Here is a 24811-nt window from a genome sequence, read left to right as displayed (position 1 = left end):
CAGAAGTAGCCACAACTTGAAAGGAACTGTTTCCAGTAGCCCTGAGGCAAGCTCTGTCAGTTTGATAGAGTCCTTACATAAAAGTGTTGGGTGCAAGTCAGAAGTGCAAGTCTTGAGAGGCTAAGTGAACTTGACTTTATCATTTCATTCTGAGGACTTCATTTTGTGGTTAAAACAGAAGCTGGCTAGGCAGATATTTATAGCACCTTCTTACTCCCATTAGCTTAGAGCTCACTTTGGTAGAAAGCCCCACCAGAGACTTAGTGTCTCTTAATCCAGACAGATACAGTACAAGGACTGATTTGAGGACTTCAATAACTCAGCTATAGGTTTAAGGTCTGTTACAGGTATGGGTGGGTGAGATTCTGTGGCCTGCAATATGCAGGAGGTCAGACTAGATGAACACGATGGTCCCTTCTGGCCTTAAAGTCTAAGTCTATGAGTCTAAGGCAATACTCTTTTTAAAAAAAAAAAAAAAACAGGATACATGTCCTACAAAACAAAACAAATATCCAGGCATGCATTAATCTGGGAGGCAGTGTAATCTGATGGTTAAAGCAGGGAATAGTGAAGTTGGAAGAACTGCATTTTAATTCCTGACTGCACCATTGACTTGCGTCTTTGGACAACTCACATTTATGTACTACAGATTCCTCATCTGTAAAAAAGGAATATTAATAATTACTCACCTTTGTAATGCACTTTATTGTTGTTGGCAGTTTGGTGAAAAGCTGAAAAGTTGTGGCACAGTAAAGAAAAGGGCTAAATTGCAAAATCTGAATGCTGACAAAGTCTCCAAAGTTTTTGGTGTGTTCACATCCAATTAATGTTTGGTCCATTATATAAAAAGCATTCAGCTATGACTTTCAGATGTGACATTTAATATCAAATGCAGTAGTGTAAAGTATTAAACTATTACTAATAATTGTTGGTGTAGATTTCAAAGAAGGACTTTCATATCACAGCAAGTTTTTCAACCTATCAGACTGTAAGAATAAACAAGCCCGTGTGCTTTTGACTTGTTTTTCATAATTATTTTTGCTGCACTTGCTCTAGTGAGAGTATTTTCACTTGCACCTTCTCAGCCAGTCTTCTCTTCCTACTTGATCCTGCAGCTGTGAAATCATGATACATGCGGAATCACAAAATACAATCACAATGATTTGTCTGCAGGATTAAGAAGGAAAAAAATTGTGTGTGTGTCTCAGGAGGGAGAGGGTAAATAAAATTCTGATCTGAGCAGAAGTATCTGAAATAACAGAACAGGGACTACAGATAATGATTTATGAATATATGAATTACTGTAATATTTAAGTTTCCTTTAGTGTAAAAGCCTCTCTCTTAAAGCTGAAAATGGATGAATTCCCAAATGCCACTTCATAGAGTATGTCTACACTGCAAGCAAAGGTGTGATCACAGCACAGCCCGCAAACCAATGCTAGCTTTAATCTAGCTAGCTTACAGTGTGTATGATAAAACCCATTGTTTCATGTTCTCTGTGTGTGTATATATTAATCTCCCCTCTGTATTTTCCACCAAATGCATCCGATGAAGTGAGCTGTAGCTCACGAAAGCTTATGCTCAAATAAATTTGTTAGTCTCTAAGGTGCCACAAGTACTCCTTTTCTAATAGTGAAAACGTGGCATCACGAGGTAGCAACCAGAATACAACCCCACTGGGGACTCTGGGTATGTCTTGTGGTTGCGAGCGCATGCCACTTTCCTTGGAGCTTGAGAGACAGCCATACATAATGCAAGACAAAGGAAATCCCTACCCTTTGCAAACACCGAGCGCAATCCCTCACACACTTCACATTAGCAGGCTCATGCTGCCTTTTCACCACTGTAACCCGAGCAAACACAGCTGGAATGCAAAATAATGTCTAACAAAGACTGGGGAAAATCTAATCCTGTTTATTTTGGCTTTTTGCATTAAAAAAGGGGGCAGGGCAGAGGAAGGAAAGAGACACGATGCTATACCTCAGCAGTCTTTAGAAAAACTCATTTAACAATTTTTTTTTTGTTCACTTGGCAGGGAAAGCTTTTTCCTGCAAGTTATCAATTACAGAAAGTCACAGGTCACAAAAATAAATTCATTACATAAAGGCAGTTCAAGCCTACAGCCAGTGGGCATTCAGGCTTGTCATTTAGTAGTGCTGATTTACTGTACAGCAAGTCTTCCTCTCTAGCAACTGCCAAGTCTGGACAATAAAAATTCAAATAAGTAAATAAATAAATAAATAAATAAATAGAGGGAGGCATCACACTGGCTCCCTCAATCTCTTGGATACTTTTAAACTGGCTTCAAACTTACATGTAGGGAGGCGACCACCAATCATGTTGTGAGCTACAGCCTCTTGCTAAATGAGAAAAGCAAAATTAGAGCACAAGTCCAACTCTCTGCAGGGCATCTGAATTTATGAAGCAGAATAAGAGTATCATCATCCTGAATCCGCCACTTCAGACCTCCTGCAACTTGGAAAGACATTATCACCCGGTATTGCATTGTATTTAGCTACAAATGAGCACTGGGCTTTTTCTTAGGTAAATGTGAGTTTTACACAGAAACCAGTACCTCTATTCTAATGGCACAACTGGGTTTGCAGATTTTCTAATGAGGGTTTGATCTTGTAATCCCACAGGTGAAAGTTTTGCCTCTATGAGAAGTACAGAATCAGTTTTCAACCAGGACTGGCTCAAGGCACCAGCTTTCCATGGCCGTCCATGTCCCGTGGCGACAATTCCGCCGCTCTTCCTGCTGTGGCAGCTTTTGGTGGCAGCTCCACCGCTATTGCAGCGGCAGCAATTCGGTGGCGACTGCTTGGGGCAGCAAAATGGGTAGAACCGCCCCTGTTTCCAACACAGCAAGTACAAATGCTCATGAAAATTGAGGTCTCTGATGCCCAAACCTTAAAAGGCGCTTGGTTTTCAGTAAGTACTAAGCACCCAAATGCCTAAAAATAAGGCCACTGCAAAATGTATCAAGCTGGGCACCCAAAATCATTATTCACTTTGGAGAATGTAGACCAAGGAAAACATTATTGAGCGGGACAGAGAAGCATAAGGAAAAGAAAGATGATTAGAAGGAGGAAGTAAGTCCTAACAGTTGCAAGGATAAAGAAGAAAGAGAGAAATGTAAAGGGCCCAAGAGTAAAGTAAAGGAACTTTATCTGTTTATCGAGTCATGGGCTGAAGGTTTAAACTCAAGTGAACTCATGTAAAACGAAAAAAAAAATCACAGGTACAATTTCACTCATGGGCATTAGGGGATTCATTAAATCAAACCAGTGAGAAGAGATGCCACGGCAGGCTGGAATGCTGCTCAACAGGGGTATCTGAGGCAGAAGTGCACCGAAGGAAAATATCAGGTAGTTTTCTAGTTGTAGGAAGTTATAATGGGAGCTAATTAGGAGGGTATTTGTGAGTGGTCATCAGTGGGGATTAAACACTAGACCTCTTGCACCAAGGCTCTAATTCAGCAAAAGACTTAGGCATGTACTCAGTTTTCAACGCATACTCAGGGCCCATTAAAGTCAATAAGACATAACTCCATTTGCTGAACAGGAATCAGCTCGAGCCCATACTCAACATTAACAGTTATGTAAATGGTTTGCTGAACTGAGACCTAAAATCCTGAGCCTCTCCTGCTTAAGCTAAAAGAACAAGGACCATAGTTGGCAGCTGTAGTTACCCGATTAACCACTTATGTGGAACAGCCACTAGAGGGGGACAAAGACCCATACTGTGATGATGTGTGTCACAAGGGTATGTTGGGAAGGGGTTTTACCATTGTATTGTATGGGAGTAGGATCAGAGCCTATGTCAGGATCAGGAAGCACTTTAAAGGGAAGTACGAGCATAAGAAGCATAGATTCTATTCCACATTTCAAATACAATTAAAAACCAAGCACATTTTGCATTACAGGGTTGATAATGCTAGTTGTGGGTTTTGATGGCTATACAAACAACTCAGTCTCTGCTCTCATGATTTATAATATTACCTGAACTCATTTATGGAATTATATCCTTACAATTCACAGATGATTTTATTAACATTTAATTATCCCAGTTAAAAAGCTAGCTCTGATCAAAGAATCTTTGTGAAGATTCTACTTACATTTTCTCATCAATTGGTGAATAATAACAAATATTTGCGATTTTTTTTTCATTATTCTATGAAGCTTATTTGGATAATATGTTCCTGAAATCAGACATGCCAAACCCATGAAAAAATGCAGAAATTGGGCTTGTTTTTGGCTTAATTGGCTTGCAAATTGCTTGTTGGCTAGTTTTTGGCTTGTAGCTTGTTGCAGCTTGTTGCTTTTTTTTTTTTTTTTTTTTTTGATCAGCTCCCAGCAAGCAGAGGTAAGAGGCAAGCAGGGGCAAGGGGGGGAGAGAGTCAGGGGTGCACAGCAGGCCCACTACAGTCCCAGACTGCATGCTGGGGGGAATCTAGTTACATAGAGTGTTGGAGTTCTTAGGGATTGGCTTGTTTGGGCCTTGTTTTGAAACAGGATTAGCTTGATTTTTGGCTTATTGTGAAAGTCAGGTGCTTATTTACTGCGTGAAAGTTGGCAACTGTGTGTGAAATGCATTTAATTATGGCCGCATTTTGTCCTCAACTCCCATTGACTTCCACCAAGAACTGAGGGTGCTGAGAACCTTGCAAGACTATATCAGTAAAGAACAGGACCAGTAAAGTGAACTATATGGGTTACCCATGACTTGACCCCTTTCTCCACATTTTGCAGGAAGTACCCATTACTTTGGAAATAATGTGGCCCAACGAATCAGGCACTGGACTAAGGGCTAGGTGACCTGGATTCTACTCCTTTATCTACCACCAACTACCATTCTTTGCATCTGTAACACTAGAATAATATTGTCAACCCTTTGCTGACTGATTGCAGATGTTAGGACCATGCAGGTCAGTTTGCCACTGGAGAAAAAAAATCAGTGACATGGCCTCTGGGCATGTTCTTACTGTAACTTGTTAATTTACACTATACTCACCACTGCTTAAACAAAGTGCTCACAAACTACATGTAGGCAAAACCCTTTTTCAGGTAACACAGTTCAAACACCAACGCCCAGTTCCGAGGAAGCAGCTCTGCCGTAAGGATTGACTCTAGTGAGAGAGATCTAGCTGTTTGCCCTTAAAAGAACCTGGATCACACAAAAATCCCTAAAATACAGCATTTCTTCAAGAACTGTACTTTGTCTGCATGCTCAAAAAAATAACCTGCAAGACATGTAATGATGCCATCTGGTGAGTCCAGCCATAACAATACTCTTCCACCTCTATAGAGTACTTGGAGATCTCTGGATGAAATGTACTGAAAATATTCATTATTATTACTTCTAGAGATGGGTGGAAAACAGGTCTTTTGCTTCACATAATACCTATGATTTTTTTTCAAATAGAATAAAAAGAAAAAAAATTCAAAATTTCCTATTAAATGTTATTCAAGAAATGAAAGAAAGAAAGAAATATCATTTTGAGTTACTCAGAATGTTTCAGTTTGATCAAATTGAAAAGTTTCATTCTGATTTGAACTTTATTTTATATTATATAAAATTTGAAAAAAAAAATGAAAAATTTGTTTCAAAATGGGGAAAAAACAAACATTCAATTAAAAAAGTCAAAATTGAACATTTTGATCTCACTGTAACACATTTTTCCCCATTTTTCATGGAAAATATTAGTCTAAACAGAAACATTTCTGCAAAACATTATGCTTTCAATGAGCTGGCATTTTCCAGTTGAAAAATATTCTGTCAGAAAACTTCCAACCAGCACCCCTACTACTTTAATCCAACTCATATCTCATATTGAACCTAATCTAATTCAAGCTGATTTTATACCAGTGTAATTCCACTGACTTAAATAGTTGAATAGTTCCCAAATGACACTAGAAAATATCAAAATCAGACCCAATTTTAAAAATTCTTCATTAAAGCCAAGTCTACATTTTTCCTTCCTTAGCTTCTGGCTCATTTTCTCACTATTTTCTGAGACGAGGATGTAAATGGTTAATATTGATATTGTTTGAACTGTGAAGAAGAGGAATGAAAGTGAGTTGGACAAGAAAAGAGCAATAGAAGGAAATAAAGCTATGCATAAATGAAAGAAAATGATTTAGAATAAATCACTTTTAAAAAGTTACAATAAATAGTCTCCAATATCTGAACATGCAAGTGAAGGGCATATTAATTAAACGGAATGCAAGTGGTCTGCAGCATGTTTCTGTTTTACTAGACATTATGGTCCTGCACATCAGTCAGAATTTTTCCAATGACATTTTACAGGTAAGTAATAGCATGTACCAGGACCTGTGGCTGTTATAATTGTCGACCTCATGTGCATGGACCAAGGGCAATATCTGCTGAATACAAATCTTTCTAACCTCCTTGAAGCTCAAATTTTGACTTCAGCTCAGCTGTGAGGAGCAGACTAGAAGGTTTCTGAGGCTTTTTTCAATCAGGCAATTTCTCCCTTGAGTTGCTATGAGTGGTATTCATCTTGAACTACAAAGATATCAAAAGGCTTTGCCCAGCATACAATGTGGCCAAGGTTGAACCTAGAACCACCATGTAGAGTCTTGGGCAATACATAACTAATGTACAATACTGGGCCATTCTTAAAAAAAAAACTTTAAAATCATGACTTCGCCATCAGATATTGCTACAGCAATAGTCATGGCACTTCTGTATAGTCATATAGGAAATACTTAAAGTGTACTGCATATAGTGGGGTGATGTTAATTAGTTACAGTCGTAAATGAAATGTTTATAAGGATGGCCAGAAGTAGCGTCAGTTCAGGTAGTCATTTAATGGAACAACATCATCCTGTTGGAAGAGAAGGATTAAAATCAATACACAAATACAGAATCTTAAAAATATTTACTTTCTGCATTTTGACCCATTCATTTTAGTCTTTTGGATAGAACAAAAGCTAATAAGGTTAACACATTGACTCATGTGCTTTCTGTTGCATAATAGCAGCATAAGTTGGAGCCTTTGTGAGCTGTGTAGACTGCTCCCTCCTTTAAACTCATTTTATAACAACTATTTTAAGAGTTATTGGCCCTGATGTTCCTGTCTCTCATGTAATTTCACTTGTTTCAGTGGATTCACTCTTGATTTATACTGGTCTAAATGAAAAGAGAATCAAGTCCATTTTTTCATACATCTTAATAAATTGTTTAAGTTTAAATGATTCTTTAGTGCGGTGGAGTCCTGCTCAGACCTTTCAGCCCCACAGTGGAGCATGCTCAATTGCTTTATGGGGATGGCACATGACCACTCCAGGCACAAATAGGAGTTGAGGGGATGAAGCATGCTCAGTCCAGATCTAATCTTTGGAAATATTAGCTGATAAACTCTCATAGTCATAAGTCATTACTGAGCAGGTGCAAACAGAAGATTTGTAAATCTTTAACCAAATAGTAAACACTTAGTATACGCTCAGGACCTCAAGGATTAAAGTAGATTGGATCATGCTAGAGTTCAGCTCTGCCTCATGTCTAGGTAGAGTAGACTGGGTTCTCTGGAGGCCAAATGCAGCAATTGTGTCATGCACAGAGATCTAAATGTCGTGATACTATGATGAAACCATCTCAAGGCATGACATTTAAATTCTGTCCTGACCTGCTGGAGATACTTTAGCCCCTGTGTTACAAAGCTCTTTAGATAATTTCACATGTGTAAAAATATTTCTTTTTAAACACAATTTTTTCCCAGTCCCATTTTTTCCTACTGCATCAAAGCGTGATTTTTCAGATGAAGGTTCCTATGCCACAAGAGAGAGAGAGAATCAGCCCATATTATATACGATGGTCTTTGTCCAATATTATACCACCTGGGGGAAAATTTCTTCCTGGCCTCAAAAGCTCTCTTTCCCTGGCCCAATAACTATTCATTGTCTTTCATAGGGGCAAATCATAATGACAATGAATGGTCATTGGGCTAAGGAAAGTAAATGAAAAAGACTATCACCTAGTGGTTAGGTCACTCACTTAGGATATGGCAGGCCAAAGTTCAAGTCCCTGCTCCATGGCTATTTGATTATTTATACACTGTGGCACAGCTTTAACAGGAGAGACACAGAAACCTCCAGGGACCTTGGGTATATCCTCTGGTTACCAGCCCATACTCCATATCTACACTGCTATTGTTACCAATGCTAGCTAGAATAAAGCTTGCACAGGTATGCCTACCCATGCTACCATCACACCTTTCACTTGCAGTATAGACATACCCTCTAGAGTGACGTGGAAGAAGGCATGAAGAAGCCATGGGAGAAGATCTGCTGCTCTGTAATCCTCAAAGGTTCAGAGTATTAGTGTGGTAAGCAAATAAAAAATATGGATGCTTGTCTGAACCTCTAGAATAAGCAAAGTTGGGCTGAAACTCTCCTAGGAACAAGATTTCTACTGAGACTCCTGGTATTTCCAGCATCTAATTGTGCCTGAACTACTGAGAAATAAACCTTCCCCTGAAATATTGGTGCTTTCCCTTCCAGTCCTGTCGAGACCCAGAAAGTCAAGAGGAGTTGGGTTTTTATTTTTTTTAAAAAAAGCTGAACAAACTTTTTCACAAAGAGAGTTTGAAGTGAAGTCATGTAATCCAAAATGATTGACCCATTTGTATTTACAGTTATTCTTGCTGTGGTTTCCAAACAAATCTATTGCAATTCACACGCATATTTCATTTAAAATATATGTTAAATAGCTGAAGAGATAGTGGGCCAAATGTACCACTGGGTTCAGTTTTATGCCAGTACAACTCCACTGAAACTGGCAGATGCCCTGGTGAAACCATGATGCACTGATGAATCAGGCCTTGTAAAAGTAAGACAAGTATAGTTCAAGCCAGAACATTATGACAAATAGGAGAATAATATACATTTATTAACCTTATGACTGCCGAATGGAACACTCAAGCTTTGAAGTGGGTCAGACCACAAATCAGTTAGAAGGAAACTTTCATCTTCAGTTAGAAGCCATGTCAGTGTTATTCTGCAATGCTAAGCATTCATCGATAATAGTTACAAAGCACATAGAAAAGAAGTCAAAGGACCCACAAGCACACCCAAACCTTTTGCTTTATGAAATGTTATATACAAATTAAATTATTGCTGTTATCCATCTATATTCTCTGGTGTTCATACATCAGCCAATTGACAAGCTGTTTTCTGTAACTAGGCAACTGGCCCACAGCCAAAGTGAATACACATATTTGCTGCTTGCAACTTTTGCCTTGTAGATGATCAGATGGTTACAATGGATGACATGCTACACATAATGCTCAAGTTACCACAATCACAGATACGATGGCTTCATTTATGTACTGCTTTGGATAGCAGTAAGTTGCTTTATGCAATATTCCTGGGAGTCTTTTAATTGCCTTTTTGTTTACTCACTAAACCACAGAATTTGGTAACCCACAATGTGTCTTCCTGTGGTTACTGTGGATTAAAGAAGTTCTCTTGTAGATTTTGCATTTGTGAGTTTGGACCCTGACTACTGGAAACTAAAATGGATTTTTTTCTTCATGTACAGACATAATGCAGGGAACGGGATAGATTTCAGCACTTCAGACTTTGGCAGGACTTCTCTGTTTGTTTTCTTTAATTAAAACATATTTGCTGCACACACTCAACCTTGTTGTACAGAACCACATTATAATAAATTACGTGTAGACTATAGGATCTCTGAGTTGGAAATAAAGGACAATTGCGGCTTTAAACAGTGATAGGAGCATAAAGTAATCTGACACTCTCCTGTTCTCTCCCCTCAACTCCCCAGCCTCAGCTATATTAATTATTCGGATTTATATACAGATTCCACATACCTGAATCATGATCTCAGCCTCGTCTTGTATCAAATGATGATGATCCAGTGGTACTGTGCAAAATTCATTCCCAAGGCAAGCCAGACTCACTCTACAGCCCATCAGGCACTGTTGGCACCTGATATACCTGCAGCCTCAGCCTCTTTAATCCAGTTCAGTGAATGGGACCAATCAACTCCACTTCTTTGCTCTCTTTCTAAAGAAGCAGCCCCAAATTTGCTTTGAACCTGCGACCCTTTTCTGAGAGTCAATATCCAAATGTGAGCCAAAACCTGCCTGTACTTGACCTTTTGCTTCTTGGAGCTGAGGCAAGCTGAAACTCTTTTGCTGTCACCGGTTCTGCTGTTCTCAAAGTCCTTGTCTTTCTGCCTTTTCTCTTTTCTTATCAGAATCCCATGCTGGCCACATTGTGCCCTCTCTGAGGCTGGGACAACAAATAAGAGGGCTAGTGTCTAAAGCTGTGTCTCCAGCTGGGGAAACTTAGCCTTTCCTATCCTGGTGGGAGGGTTTTAGGATCACTGAATGGTATGGATACAATAACAAAGAAACTAATAACTTGGAAAACAGTCTGTTTTGAAGGGTGTACTCCTTTTGGAAAGAAGAAAAGAGAGCTATCCAGCAATCTGTCACTAAGGCAAGCTGATAATACCAAAGTAACTCAAGAGCAAATAATGGTTATTTAAAGTCGACACTAAGAAGGACCTTGAAAGCACAATTTTAGAAAGGGAGAATCTGGAGGAATTTCCTGCTTCTTTGTGTAGTCTCTCTGCCTGTGTACATTAATTAATTCCCCTTGGCTTTTAACATAACTTACTTTTCCTTCCTGCAAAATGATGCTAGCTGCTAATGGGAGTAAGGATAGTCATGTGGTTCAGTCAAAGCACTGGGAGCCTAAAGAAAGGGGTTTGATTTCCATTTCTGCCAAGACAAACATAATCATGTGCAAATCAAATATTCAAAAGGGAATGTGATTTTTGGGGTCTTAATTTTTTGGATCCCCAGATTTAGAAAACAAAGCCTATTTTCAGAGGCACGGAGTGCTGGCAGCTGCCACTGAAATCAATCAGGACATAGGTGTCTAAAGCTGAGCACTCAGACTTCATTAAGTTATTTTGAAAATCTGGTCTGTAGTCTTTCTGCATCTCAGCTTCCTCCTCTGTAAAATAAGGATAATATACAATACAATACTTCCCCATCTCGCTGGAGCATTGTGAAGTTTAATTCAAGTTTGGAGACATTCTGATACCATAAAGATGAATGTAACTAAATGTTGATGAGACTTTGTGATATACTTCCAGAACTAATAATGTTTGACTCTATGTCAAAACAACACCTTCTTAAAACAGGCGTATTGGTAAAGGGCCCATCAGGTTTGTCCCTTCCCAGAAAAGGTTATAAACTAATCATTTATAAACATTTGAACTGAACTGAAATTTGTCATTTAAGGGTTCAACTCAAAATAACTTTTCTTTCCTTTATTCATTAAAAAAATCCTATTCAACTGCTTTTTATCATGCTTACTATTTATTTGGCTTGCAATTGTGCCTAGAAGCCCTGAGTTCTGAGCTCCATTGTCCTAGGCACTGTATGCTTCTGTAAGTTAGCTAAAGTCACTCAGCCTCACACCTCATAAAATGACTCCAGGCATAATATAACTGCCTAGACATTTTCTGAATGTCATGTCTTTTGCTTCATTGAGTCCAGCATCCCCACAAAAATAAATATGACTGTATGTGTTGAGCACTTGGGCCCCTCTGAAACCTTCTAACAGCAATTTGGACTTTCCACCAGATGTCAGAACTCATTTACGTGTTGACTATTTGTCAAGGGGGGGGGTTGCAAAGTACACTCGGGCAGTTTCTGTGAGGACTTATGCAGTGAAAATAGGTGCTCAACAAAGTCTCTCTTGTTGTAACTTGCATGTTCTGGTCACACAGACTGAATCCCCAAAGGGGTTTTAGCACCAGACAAGGAATAGATTGAAGGAGGAAAAGTCAAAAAGGGTGGGTTGTTATGTTTGTTTTTGGAATTTTGGGGGGATAAAAGTATTATTCAAATCTAACAATATGGAAAACAAAAATATATTACTGTGAAAGCTCTTCTTTCTTAGTGTATATGAAAGACTCCTCAGGTGACTCATGACTAGGATTCATCCCCGAATTTGGTCTGCTGATCTGTATCATTAGCCTCCCTAGCCCAGGCTGGGTACTGACAGGGAGTGTGACTTGAACACTAAGCCATGAGAAGACCCAGATCATGGGGCACTTGGTTGTATGATACCATAGTAATAAAATTAACCAAGTTTCTTGTGAAACATTTTTGGGCCCAAAAATCTTTAGTTAACTGTATCCTCAAATAGATTAAAATGCAATTATAAGAATATGTATGTGGAGGTCACTTTTATATGATACTCCAAGTCAATCCTCTCAACCAGCTGTTTGTCCAATGAAGTCCAACACCCCACTGCAGTCAATTCAGGTGGGGTTCTCCAGGCTGACAAAGAACATCCAGTCCCATTTACCACAAATGAAGAATGCCCTAATGTGTCAGAAGAACGAGGGTGGGGGAAGGAGGAAGCTTGTGTGAGGGAAGAATCAAATCCAGTAAAATTAGTTTGACAATGTAGCAATTAATATTTAAATTCCCTACCCAGTAACTAATTATATGGAGTTTATAGTGCAGCTAAATTAGTGTTGACCCCCCTCTTAAGTCGTTTCTACTATCTTATTTCAATTAAGTTTTCACTTCCATTTTTTTACTACTTTGGCAACACTACAAATTGGCACAGCCACCCTCCAAAGATGTCTTAGTTTTGCCAATGGTTAGCAAACCTCAGTGAACCATGCCCACGTTTCAGACATCACCTGAATATAATGTCACATCCCTGTCTGCAGCAAGGATTAAACCTGGAACCCACAGATCTAAAACCATGAGCCTCTTCTGTTTGTGCTAAAAAAGCCATTCATGTTAGCTCAAAGCCACCAGCAGATTTATAAACCTCTACATAGTCCAGCCATTAAAATGGGACAGAGGGCAACCAGGTATAAGCTTGGATCTCACTTGCTTACATGTAGCTATAGCTATGAAGTACTGACTGAGATGTACATATACTACAATTGCCCTTTGCTAGATGGAAACTCCCCAAATGTTTGTGAGCAGCTCACCTTCAAACATATACCCTAAAAAGAGTCCATTTACGCCTTCTGAAGCTAACAGACATAATGACAATGGTTGTTTTGGGAGCCAACAAACATGAGTTCTACCCTCTTTGGCCCGTGTGTGCAGCTCAGTGGACAATTATGGCATCTGGACCCAAACACAGATTATTACATAAAAAGCAAAGCACACAGAGTGCAGAAGATCTAGATTTAGGTCCTACTCTTACAAGGTGCTGAGCCTCTCTTGTGAGATGCTGCAGGCCCTCAACTCCCATAAAGCAGTTCAGGGTGCTCAACATGGTACAGGATCAGGCTCGTGGTCTGTTAACTAGGTAGCCAGAATGTACATTTTAAAGGAAATATTAATGGTCAAATGTACTTATATTTATATGCCAGCTGGACAATGTTGCTGGTGAGTTGCTTCTTTTAGAAATCTGTTTAGAGTTTCTTGCTTTCATGCATTTACTTAACTATTCAATATTCCTCCAATGCTGATACAGTTTAGGATGGGTTCCAACTTTGTCCTTACCAAAAACAGAATGAGAATGTGAGGGACTCAAACACTATAGGGAGAGTGTGAAAAGAAACAACAACCAAAGCTCTAATGCGCAATGAATTCAAATTAACTAAGTCATTGTGGTCGAGGCCCAGGTCACTTCCTGGAGACTAATGACTAGCTGAGAGAGCTAATGGCCTGAGGCAAAGCAGAAGGTCATTAGCACTGAGCCTGCCATTAACTCTCCAGGAAATGCACTGGACTGGAGTCGTTAATGAAATTATAGTAAATCATGTGGCGGGGGAGAGATTATTCAACAAAATAAACTTTTCTCTTGAGGAACCATTATTCTTACCAAGCATCGCAAGAATGAAATGTATTTAATAGCCCTGCTTCTGTGCTGGAGCATCTAGAGAGAAAAATGGGTGGCACGGTAGCAATTCAGAATTCTTTTATGGCTTATACCGCTCTCATTGAAGCCAATGGGATTTTTGCCATTGCCTTCACTAGGAGCAGGAACAAAGTCCTAAATTCCTCACATTTTCTCAGTGGTTGTACCACTCTCAGCCTTCTGTTCCTCATATACTGAACTCCCCTCAGCATCAAGCAGTCTTGTTATTCTACTGTCCTGCTGCCAAAAGACTCCAACTAACCATAGCAATAAACATTTGAGACTGTTTTTAATTTTACAAATTCTTTGAACATGAGGAAAATTACTCCTTTTGAGGAAAAAATGGCATGTCATTCCTTCTGTCGGAGCACAGAAAAAATGAACTTTAAATATGAGAAATCAAACTATGATTTATTATGAGCAAACAAAGCTCAGTCAAAAGTGTTTTGCACAAACAATATTACATTAAATGCATGGGCATTACTGTTTGTAATGGTTAGAGCGACTAACTAGACAGAAATACCAGCAATACTCAACACTTGTAGAAGAGTTCACATTTTTCAACAGCCAGTACAAACATTACTTAACCCGCACCTCAGCCCCACTGAGGTAAGTAGTAATCTGAATAAAGAAACCAACAGCTCTATCCTTCAAGGTGCTAAACTCTGGTTTGGATGTGCTGAGCCCTATCTGTTCCCACTAACTTCAGTTGGAGATAAACCAGAGACAATTTTTCTGCAATCACTCCAATAAACGTATCATACTTACTGACCACCTGCATAGGGTCAGTACTGCTGTTAGTACTTTTCCAGAAGCCCGGGTAAATTATATCCACTTTCTCTCAACTGTGCCTACCCACATTTTCTCTCAGGAAAAAAACAAACAAATAAAAAACAGGTTTGTTACACACAATATTTTCCAAGTGTATTCCAACCTCAATACAGCGGGTCTGATTCCAATCTCACTTGCACTAATTTTATACTGGTGTACCTCCCTCGATGTCATTACACTTTTACTCCTCATTTATTTGGGCCTATTTTTTTCTAAGCCTGCCTTTCCACAGGCACCCAAGCAAGCAACACGTTCACACATATTACTCCCATTGACTTCAACTTGGGGGTGTTTCCTTCTTTGTTTAAGATGAAGAAGACAGGAAATCGTCCCAAATACTCATTATGTGCCTCCCCTCTCCCATTCATATCTGGAGTATCACAGATCGTCCCTCTCATCATGGAAGTTCTTATCAAAACCATGCTGATCTCCATCTAGAAGGAGGGAGCTAAAGCAACCATCCCAGCCCAACCCAGAGCTAAGTACTCCACCTAGCCGGGATCATATCAACCCTGCGGCATTTGGTTCACAAACTAAACTCAAGGAAAGGAAGTAACTCAGCCTCTTCAGGTTGGCTTGGAGGTGGAGTTAGACAAGCTTTAAACTTCAAGAGGAACCTCAACACAGACTAACTTTTCTCTCCCTCCACCATCTCTCTTACCCCTCACCCCCTGCACCAAACAACAAGCCTCAACTATCAGCCCAGAGTTTTTTCCAAACGGGCTGATTCTCATGATTTTAGCAAGAGGTCACAGTTACAACTATGTAATATTTTTCAATCAAAACTTTTTTTTTTGTGAAAAGTGCAGATTTGGCAACACAGATAACATGTGAACTTGTGCTGATTTTGCCAAATAGTTTGTCAGAAAGACCTCCCCCCCAACCCCTAATTCTTTTTTTTTGCAATTGCCAGAGAACCAAAAATCTGTTATTTTCCCAGTTCTGGTGTTTATCTACAGACAGTCCCCTGCGCTGCGCAAAAAGGTGCTATTCTCTTCCTCATGGCTGAAAACGTGGGAGGTCGTGAAAGGACAGCCAGATGTGGCCAATTTGGCAGCCTTGCTACATCTGGAAACAAAATGAAAAGATATAGAGAAACACATGTTTTATAATCCCTGGTTAGAAGGGAAAGGGGTTCTCCTAAAATTCAAACTCACTGCTCCCCACTTCTAATTATGCCCTCATTACTGCTTTGTATAAGTACTTCTCATACCCCAAGATACACACACACAGTCAAAATACACAAACTCACAATCATCCCTGTATTTGTGGCAACCTTAAAGTGGGACTCAGTCATGAAAGGGCAAAGCAAATTCCATATGTAAACCTAGATCTTTACTAGGTTGTTTGTTTTATTTAAAATCATTTTAGCTACTCACAAAGAACAAACACCTAAAATTTACTTTGTTATAATGATTAAAGGATTCATCAGAAAACATGCCTCTTGAAATACCTTAAATCCAAAGAAAGAAAGAAAGAAAGAAAGAAAGAAAGAAAACAAACATTACATAACTGTGGTGGATTTCCAATAAATATACAGCCACGCAATAGCTGACTATTGTCTGCAAAGCTGCAGATTTTTTTTCCAATATGCCCTCAGGGATCCATTTAATATTTTCCAGGCGTCTTCTTCCCCCCAGACCCCCCCACCACCCTGGAAAAAAACAGCAATGAAATACCAGGAAATGGTCCTCAGCTGCTGTAAAATTTTCATTTGGCAGGCGCTAGAGATTTTGAACTGTTAAGCAGCCCCACTGTGCTCTCAGGATTCCAAATATTTGCAGGTGACTCAGTTTTCATCTTTGCCAGATCTGCATTACTCACCACCAGACTTGGTGGGTCTCTGTAACTTGCCTTCAGAAAAGAGACAGGCAAATAATTGCTCTGCAGTGGCGAATGGGAAACAGTCTATGGGAGCACACCCAGAGAATGCAATAAACTCCACAGAAGAAACACCACCACATACAACCTCCTTCTGATCCCTTGCCCCATCCCTCCTACTGCTAAAAAGATGATTGAAAACATCCCTTTTTCAGAGGCATTTCCTGCTTTAAATCACTGCAAACCCTGTGGAGGACCCCTTACCCTACTTTTAAATGAAGGCACTTTATTGGGCTTTCAAGGGTTATAGTCTTTATTGGCCCAATTGTCCTGTGATCAACAAAAATTCAGGGATACTCATACCAGGTAAAGCAAACCACCAATATGGTTACCAAATCTGAGGGAATACATACAGCCTTAAAAAGTGGAGAGAAGAGATGAAACACTACAAAGAGAAGTTGCTACACATGGAATCAAGAAACAAGTCCCAAGTATTCTTATACATGTTACGATATGGGTCCTTAATCTACAAACACTTATGTTATATGCAAAGATGTTCTCAGAAATAGCCTTCAAGTGAGACTACTAATGTTAGCGAAGTCACGTGTGTGTGTGTGTGTGTCTTTTGCAAGATTAGGGCTCATGTGACTGGATGCTTGCTATGGACATGGAAGCAATCAAAGGCAAATGCCAGAATTTGATTAAATCTGGAGGCTGCAACTTTATTAAAAAATTAATACCTAACTGATGTAAACCACCCAAGACTGTATCAATGCAGTCTGAACCAAGTACAGTACTATAAGCCTGTGATGTAGTGCGTTCCCCACACAGACCCTGAGTGGGCTAGTGTAGGCTTGAGAGGCCAATTAATATACCAGGCTGGGGTGCCAGGCTTAACTGATAATGAAGCCCATCTGGGTAGGAACAGGAAAAAATTTTCACAGAAAGGGACTGTAGGGCCAGAGGGACAAATCCCACAACAGGCAGCCAGCCAGTAGGAGGCACTGGAAATGAGGCTTCCTTGCTGCATAGTACCCTCACACACAGGGGAGCTATGGGTGATGAGTACATGACATTGAAGAGCCTAAGAGTGAAGGCTATGCCCCACTGCACCTTCAGGGCTGCAAAGGGATCCTGACTGGTGACCAAGTCTGACCCCTTCTTTCCTCCTCACCAGAAGTAGGAGAGTTAAGATGAAGGGAGTCATATCTGTACCACCTATTGAGCATCTGGAGATGGGCAGGTGCAAGCCAGCCATATATGAAGGCCCGTCCTCCCAGCCTTAAGGGGAGGAGCTACCGAACCCCGATCCCAAGTAAATACGGGAGACAATAAATGATAAAACAGGAATGGGAGTGAGGGTCACAGGGTCAAAAGCAGGAAACCAGACGGGGACACTGAGCAGAGAAACCCAGACAGCATCCACTGTCCTCTAAGGTGTCCAGGGAGCAAGTGGACGCGGCCTGGAAGAACTCAGCCTGGATATGTGATTTGAGTGAGGAGTGGAAATAGGCCCCACAGTCACAGAGCACCTCCCTGTCCAGTAAACGCCTCCTGGTGTGGTGGACAGCCACCTTGGCCAAAGCCAGGAAAAGACGACTTTGTGGGGCCACGGATATGGTGTGCATAGAGCAGGAGGTGCAGAGAGAAATGCAGCCAGAATCTGAGTAGAAGGTTCTGGAGGAGTAACCTGGCATGCTTGAGGTAGATGCACACCAGGGACTCCCTCGCTCCACAGAAGGGGCAAGTGTCAGGGAGGGGGGTGAACTGCGCCAGGTACATACCATACCCTCCACCAGATCCAGAGGCATACCTCCTCACCTGCCGTGCTCAGTGTAGAAGACATGATGAACACAGGCCTATCCTGAGATTACTGTATTCTATGCTAAAATCATGAAAACCATAAAAAAGCCACTATATTGAGATAGGCCGGATAGTCCGAGTCACAGAATAGTCATTGCCCTTTGTACCAATATAGGTGATGTGTATTTGTGTGCTTCTGGATCACTAGGGGATAATTAATGCAAAATACCAAGGTTAGCTATGCAAATACCAGCCTTTGAAGCCTAAACACCTGGGGATAGGAGAGGGATTGGTTTAATCTATTTTCAGGAGGCTGGGAGAAAAAAGTATATAAAGGCTGGGTTTAAACAGATTTGTGGCCCTTCATTTTGATTCAACAAACAGACATGACTTTTGTCCAAGGAGAGACCACCTCGGTGAAGGCTTGAACAGACTGGAACCTGCCAGGGTCTCCATAGGATTGATGGGTGACTTCTGGTACAGTTACTACACATGCAGATCCTTTTATTGTTTTTATATGTTTTCTCCATCTGCTTTTTTATCCCTGCATAAAGGTACTCTGTTTAGGAAGGCTGTCTGGTCACTGGCAAGAACACTGTCATTGTCCTTGGAGGGAAACTAAAGAGCAGAGGGCTGGAAGTTTGTCAGACACGTGGGAGAAGAAAGAGGAATCACAGTCAGATCAAAGGAACTGCAGCCTAAACCCCTGAGCAGCAGGCACTGGGACATGGGTGTCTGCGTAGAGAAACGTGATGCCTAGAGGCCTGGGACCTTGAGCAGACCATGGAGGGTGTAGTCAGAGGTGCAGTTACACTGAAACCAACACTTAGGGCCAATGCCCAAGCAACTCCCTGGGTTTAGGGTTCTCAGTTGGACGTTTCCTAATCTACCAATCCTACTAGAACCCACCAAAGTGACTTAAATTCCCCCCGCAAACAGACTTCCTGGATGTTAAATTCCAGATGAGAAAGCCCACACAGCAGTTTGCCAGTTTTGCCAAATGGAGGAAAATCCCTTTCAGACCCCAAAAACTGGCCACCAGCTGATTCTCTGGCAACACAAGAGATCCAGCATACTAGAGTAAGATTAGAAAAGCTGGGCCTGAAAGCAATCCATGTAATTTAATTTTTGTTAGTTTGTTTACACTTCTATTGCAGCAATATGTACATGACCAAGTTTTGCAGAAATGGAGAAAATGATAGTCATACTCTGTCTCATTTTCCAAGGTTTCCCCCTCCCACATCAAATTGTGAGACCTTGAAACATACCCAGAACACACTACATGGCCCTCCTCCTTCAACTGACTCCGTTAGTGCAGACCCAAGTGTGGGGTTGCAGCCCATTGCCACAAGAACACCTCCAACACAATCCTGAACTACTTGGTCCTGTCTATCACAGTTTCAGGATTTTTGGAAACAGAAGATTGATATTTAGTAAATCTTGATTCTACTCACTAAGTCTTTGAGCTAGCAAAACACTTAAGTTCATGCTTAACTATAATTATAGGACTGGCCCTATTGGAATTAACTATTCACATACTTAAAGTTAAGTAGTATGATAGAAGTTCTGTTTCATGAAGGAGTTTGAGATTATACAATTTGGCTTCATTTCAAATCGAAGCGAAAACCAAAAATTTTGAAATTCTTAGTAAAGGAAAATTATGTGGAAAAAATTGTTTCAGGTCACTCAAAACATTTTGTTCTGAAATCAAAATGTTTCATTTCAATGCCACATTTTTTCTATTTTGCATTATAAGATAGTGCCAAATTAAAAACAAAAACCACCACCATTTTTTTAAATGAAAAATCAAAATAGTTCAGTAGAAAATGTCAAAACAGAACATTTCCACGTTATTTTTAGTCCCCATTTTTTAAAACAAAATTCCAGCAAAATTGACTCTATTTCACAACGTGTTTTGATTGAAATGGAACCACATATTCCAACATAATATAGTTCCATTGATGTTTCTCTCACCAGCCCTCTACATAAAGTGTTTTACTGGGTTGGGGCTTTAGGGCAAAAATAAATAAAACAAAACTTGACAGGTAAGCCTTTTTATCAGGTGGAAGAGACAATTGTGTACATTAATGCCTCATTTGTGAGAATTGACCAAAATTTGGTTTGTCCAGATAGATTTTGAAGACCCTTTGCAAATAAGTTTGCTATTTAAAAGATTTCTCCACACAGGTCGATTTAATATATTACTGATATTCTAACCTGTGAAACTATTATGTGTATGTTATTTATATTATATATACACACATACACACATAATTGTAAAGTTTTCCATGAAATTTCCCAGCCCAGCCAGAAAACATTCTTGCTTGCCATTTATCATGGTGATTGATCGTAGAGAAACTAAAGATATTCTACTCTCCTGGCAATAAATGTTACTCAAGCCAGGTGAAAGGGCATTTACAATTTTGTAAGGCTGAATATATGATAGATATGGATATACAAGACAGATCCCAAAAAAAGTAAATATAAAAATGGGCCAGATTTTTACCTCTTATAATGTGTAAATTTGGAATAATTCCACTGAAGGAGCCAATGCATATTTATGTCTTTGAAACAGAATAAGGTGGATACATAGAGATAGATAGATAGATATAAACACACATCTACATATCCTCCCCCACAAATAATGCATTCCTTATGGAATATATTTTTTTCTTTGGTCACATGGCAAGCTTCACATTAGGGAGTCCAATCCTGCATTCCTGTGCCCTCGGAACTCTCACTGAAGATTTCCTGCAATGCTGAGTGATCAGGTCTCAGTGTTTAGCTATCCGGTTGAGTGCAAATAGTAAGCACCATATGGGAGTGAGTTTGTAATGCTTTGTTCAGTTGTCACTGAAGATAGATTGGGGTCAACCTCCTAAGACTCGCATTCATTCCAGTTGCTAATACAGACTGTTTTTCTTCTTGCAATTTCATTTGTCTGTATTTAGGAGTTATTTTAAAAAAGGAGTAGATAATATGGTAAAATAAAAACTATTGTGTGTAATAACCTAGAAGCTCGTGTGATTCACTGCTCATGGTATTCTCTGAAAATGTAGCTTTGGAAAAAAAGTGTTCTAAGAATTGAAATAAGAGTTATGAAAACTGAGGGATGAGCATATAAATACTTGAATTTTTGTGGGTGGCTAGCTGTATTATCTTACTGCACAAGAGCTGAGACATGAGAAACCAGAATGCATTCCAGGCACCTCTCATAATTCTAACCATCTTATATCAAAGCAGCATGTGGCCCACATTGCATTGTAATAGTGAGGAAGCAAGGTGCAAGTGTCTTTGGAGTCAATATTTCACAATTCTTAGCAATGCCATTGACTCCCTCTCATAATGGGGGCAAGTTACTGTGGCCAGAATGTTCAAATTTGGGTAGTTAGAGATCATCACATAAATCCATATATAGGCAACTAAACAAGTGATGTAAATTTTCCAGAGATGAGAATTGTTGACTTCAGCAGGAGCAGCAGATCCTCAGCACCTCTGAAAATTGGGCTGCTTAGGTGCCTAATTTTAGGCCCCCCATTCTGGCCTTAACCTGTCAGCTCCTGTTTCCACCCCTTGGAAGCTGACATAACACTCGTGTACCTATCACAGCGTGAGGGCTGGGAAGTTTAATTAATAAATCATAGAATATCAGGGTTGGAAGGGACCTTAAGAGGTCATCTAGTCCAACCCCCTGCTCAAAGCAGGATCAATCCCCAACTAAATCATCCCAGCCAGGGCTTTGTCAAGCCTGACCTTAAAAACTTCTAAGGAAGGAGATTCCACCACCTCCCTAGGTAACCCATTCCAGTGCTTCACCACCCTCCTAATGAAAAAGTTTTTCCTAATATCCAACCTAAACCTCTCCCACTGCAACTTGAGACCATTACTCCTTGTTCTGTCATCTGCCACCACTGAGAACAGTCTAGATCAATCCTCTTTGGAACCCCCTTTTAGTTAGTTGAAGGCTGCCATCAAATCCCCCCTCATTCTTCTCTTCTATGGACTAAACAATCCCAGTTCCCTCAGCCTCTCCTCGTAAGTCATGTGTTTCAGTCCCCTAATCATTTTTGTTGCCCTCCACTGGACTCTTTCCAATTTTTCCACATCCTTCTTGTAGTGTGGGGCCCAAAACTGGACACAGTACTCCAGATGAGGCCTCACCAATGCCGAATAGAGGGGAACGATCACGTCCCTCGATCCGCTGGCAATGCCCCTACTTATAGTATCATACTTATACTTATACTCATCCCAAAATGCCATTGGCCTTCTTGGCAACAAGGGCACACTGCTGACTCATATCCAGCTTCTTGTCCACTGTAACCCCTAGGTCCTTTTCTGCCTAGCCATTCGGTCCCTAGTCTGTAGCGGTGCATGGGATTCTTCCGTCCTAAGTGCAGGACTCTGCACTTGTCCTTGTTGAACCTCATCAGATTTCTTTTGGCCCAATCCTCTAATTTGTCTAGGTCCCTCTGTATCTTATCCCTACCCTCCAGCATATCTACCACTCCTCCCAGTTTAGCGTCATCTGCAAACTTGCTCAGGATGCAATCCACACCATCCTCCAGATCATTAATGAAGATATTGAACAAAACCGGCCCCAGAACAACGCTTGGGGCACTCTGCTTGATACTGGCTGTCAACTAGACATGGAGCCATTGATCACTACCCGATGAGCCGGACAACCTAGCCAGCTTTCTATCCACCTTATAGTCCATTCATCCAGCCCATACTTCTTTAACTTGCTGGCAAGAATACTGTGGGAGACCATATCAAAAGCTTTGCTAAAGTCAAGGAATAACACATCCACTGCTTTCCCCTCATCCACAAAGCCAATTATCATGTCATAGAAGGCAATTAGATTAGTCAGGCATGACTTGCCCTTGGTGAATCCATGCTGACTGTTCCTGATCACTTTCCTCTCCTCGAAGTGCTTCAGAATTGATTCCTTGAGGACCTGCTCCATGATTTTTCCAGGGACTGAGGTAAGGCTGACTGGCCTGTAGTTCTCAGGATCCTCCTCCTTCCCTTTTTTTAAAGATGGGCACTACATTAGCCTTTTTCCAGTTGTCCGGGACCTCCCCCGATCACCATGAGTTTTCAAAGATAATGGCCAATGGCTCTACAATGACATCTGCCAACTCCTTTAGCACCCTCAGCTGCAGCACATCCGGCCCCATGGGCTTGTGCTCGTCCAGCTTTTCTAAATAGTCCTGAACCACTTCTTTCTCCACAGAGGGCTGGTCACCTCCTCCCCATGCTGTGCTGCCCAGTGCAGTAGTCTGGGAGCTGACCTTATTTGTGAAGACAGAGGCCAAGAAAGCATTGAGTACATTAGCTTTTTCCACATCCTCTCTCACTAGGTTGCCTCCCTCATTCAGTAAGAGGCCCACACTTTCCTTGACTTTCTTCTTGTTGCTAACATACCTGAAGAAACCCTTCTTGTAACTCTTAACATTTCTTGCTAGCTGCAACTCCAAGTGTGATTTGGCCTTCCTGATTTCACTCCTGCATGCCCAAGCAATATTTTTATACTCTTCCCTGGTCAACTGTCAAGTCTTTCACTTCTTGTAAGCTTCTTTTTTGTGTTTAAGATCAACAAGGATTTCACTGTTAAGCCAAGCTGGTCGCCTGCCATATTTACTATTCTTTCTGCACATCGGGATGGTTTGTCCCTGTAACCTCAATAAGGATTCTTTGAGATACAGCCAGCTTTCCTGGACTCCTTTCCCCCTCATGTTATTCTACCAGGGGATCCTGCCCTCAGTTCCCTGAGGGAGTCAAAGTCTCCTTTTCTGAAGTCCAGGATCCGTATTCTGTTTTTCTCCTTTCTTCCTTGTGTCAGGATCCTGAACTCGACCATCTCATGATCACTGCCTCCCAGGCTCCCATCCACTTTTGCTTCCCCTACTAATTCTTCCCGGTTTGTGAGCAGCAGGTCAAGAAGAGCTCTGCCCCTAGTTGGTTCCTCCAGCACTTGCACCAAGAAATTGTACCTTATACTTTCCAAAAACTTCCTAGATTGTCTGTGCACCGCTGCTCTCCCAGCAGATATCAGGGTGATTGAAGTCTCCCATGAGAACCAGAGCCTGCGATCTAGTAACTTCCATTAGTTGCCGGAAGAAATAAATGTTTGTACAGCGTTTTGAAATCCTCACATGAGAAGTGCAAGATATTGATTCTCTCCAGTCCATCTAAGATCTTCCTTCCCTGTGAATCCTGAAGCACTCTCTAAACCATGGAAGGAGTTTGCCTGACTGAGCTGGAGGGAAGGGTGGTAAAGGAGGTTCAAAGGCTCGCTTCACTCATACCACCTAAAGGTTCCAGTTTTGCCAACACAGATGTATGTAACGTTAAGCACATGACCTACTCCAGAGCCGGGCCCAAAGCAGAATATCTTTTTAGCATTCTGGTGAGCACTGTGCAGTGGAGCCTGGCAAGCATGGCTAGCCACGCTC

The 24811-nt window shown here is 40.8% G+C and overlaps 1 protein-coding gene across 10 annotated transcripts in view; it reads right to left on the bottom strand.

The window, feature by feature from the left end:
• Window positions 1-10324, bottom strand: part of TNS3 (tensin 3) — a 338104-nt gene extending 327780 nt beyond the window's left edge. For 9 of the 10 annotated variants that reach the window (XM_038389568.2, XM_038389570.2, XM_043508663.1 and 6 more), the window contains exon 1: window positions 9857-10324. In XM_038389568.2, coding sequence (XP_038245496.1) covers window positions 9857-9958 — 102 coding nt within the window. In that variant the 5' untranslated portion in view covers window positions 9959-10324. The remainder of the gene's footprint in view (window positions 1-9856) is intronic. The other variant, XM_043508670.1, reaches the window with a different exon arrangement.
• Window positions 10325-24811: the final 14487 nt, after the last annotated feature.

The sequence above is a fragment of the Dermochelys coriacea genome, chromosome 2, assembly GCF_009764565.3.
Source record: "Dermochelys coriacea isolate rDerCor1 chromosome 2, rDerCor1.pri.v4, whole genome shotgun sequence".
Taxonomy (NCBI): domain Eukaryota; kingdom Metazoa; phylum Chordata; order Testudines; family Dermochelyidae; genus Dermochelys; species Dermochelys coriacea.
This window is presented reverse-complemented; position numbering and strand designations above follow the sequence as displayed.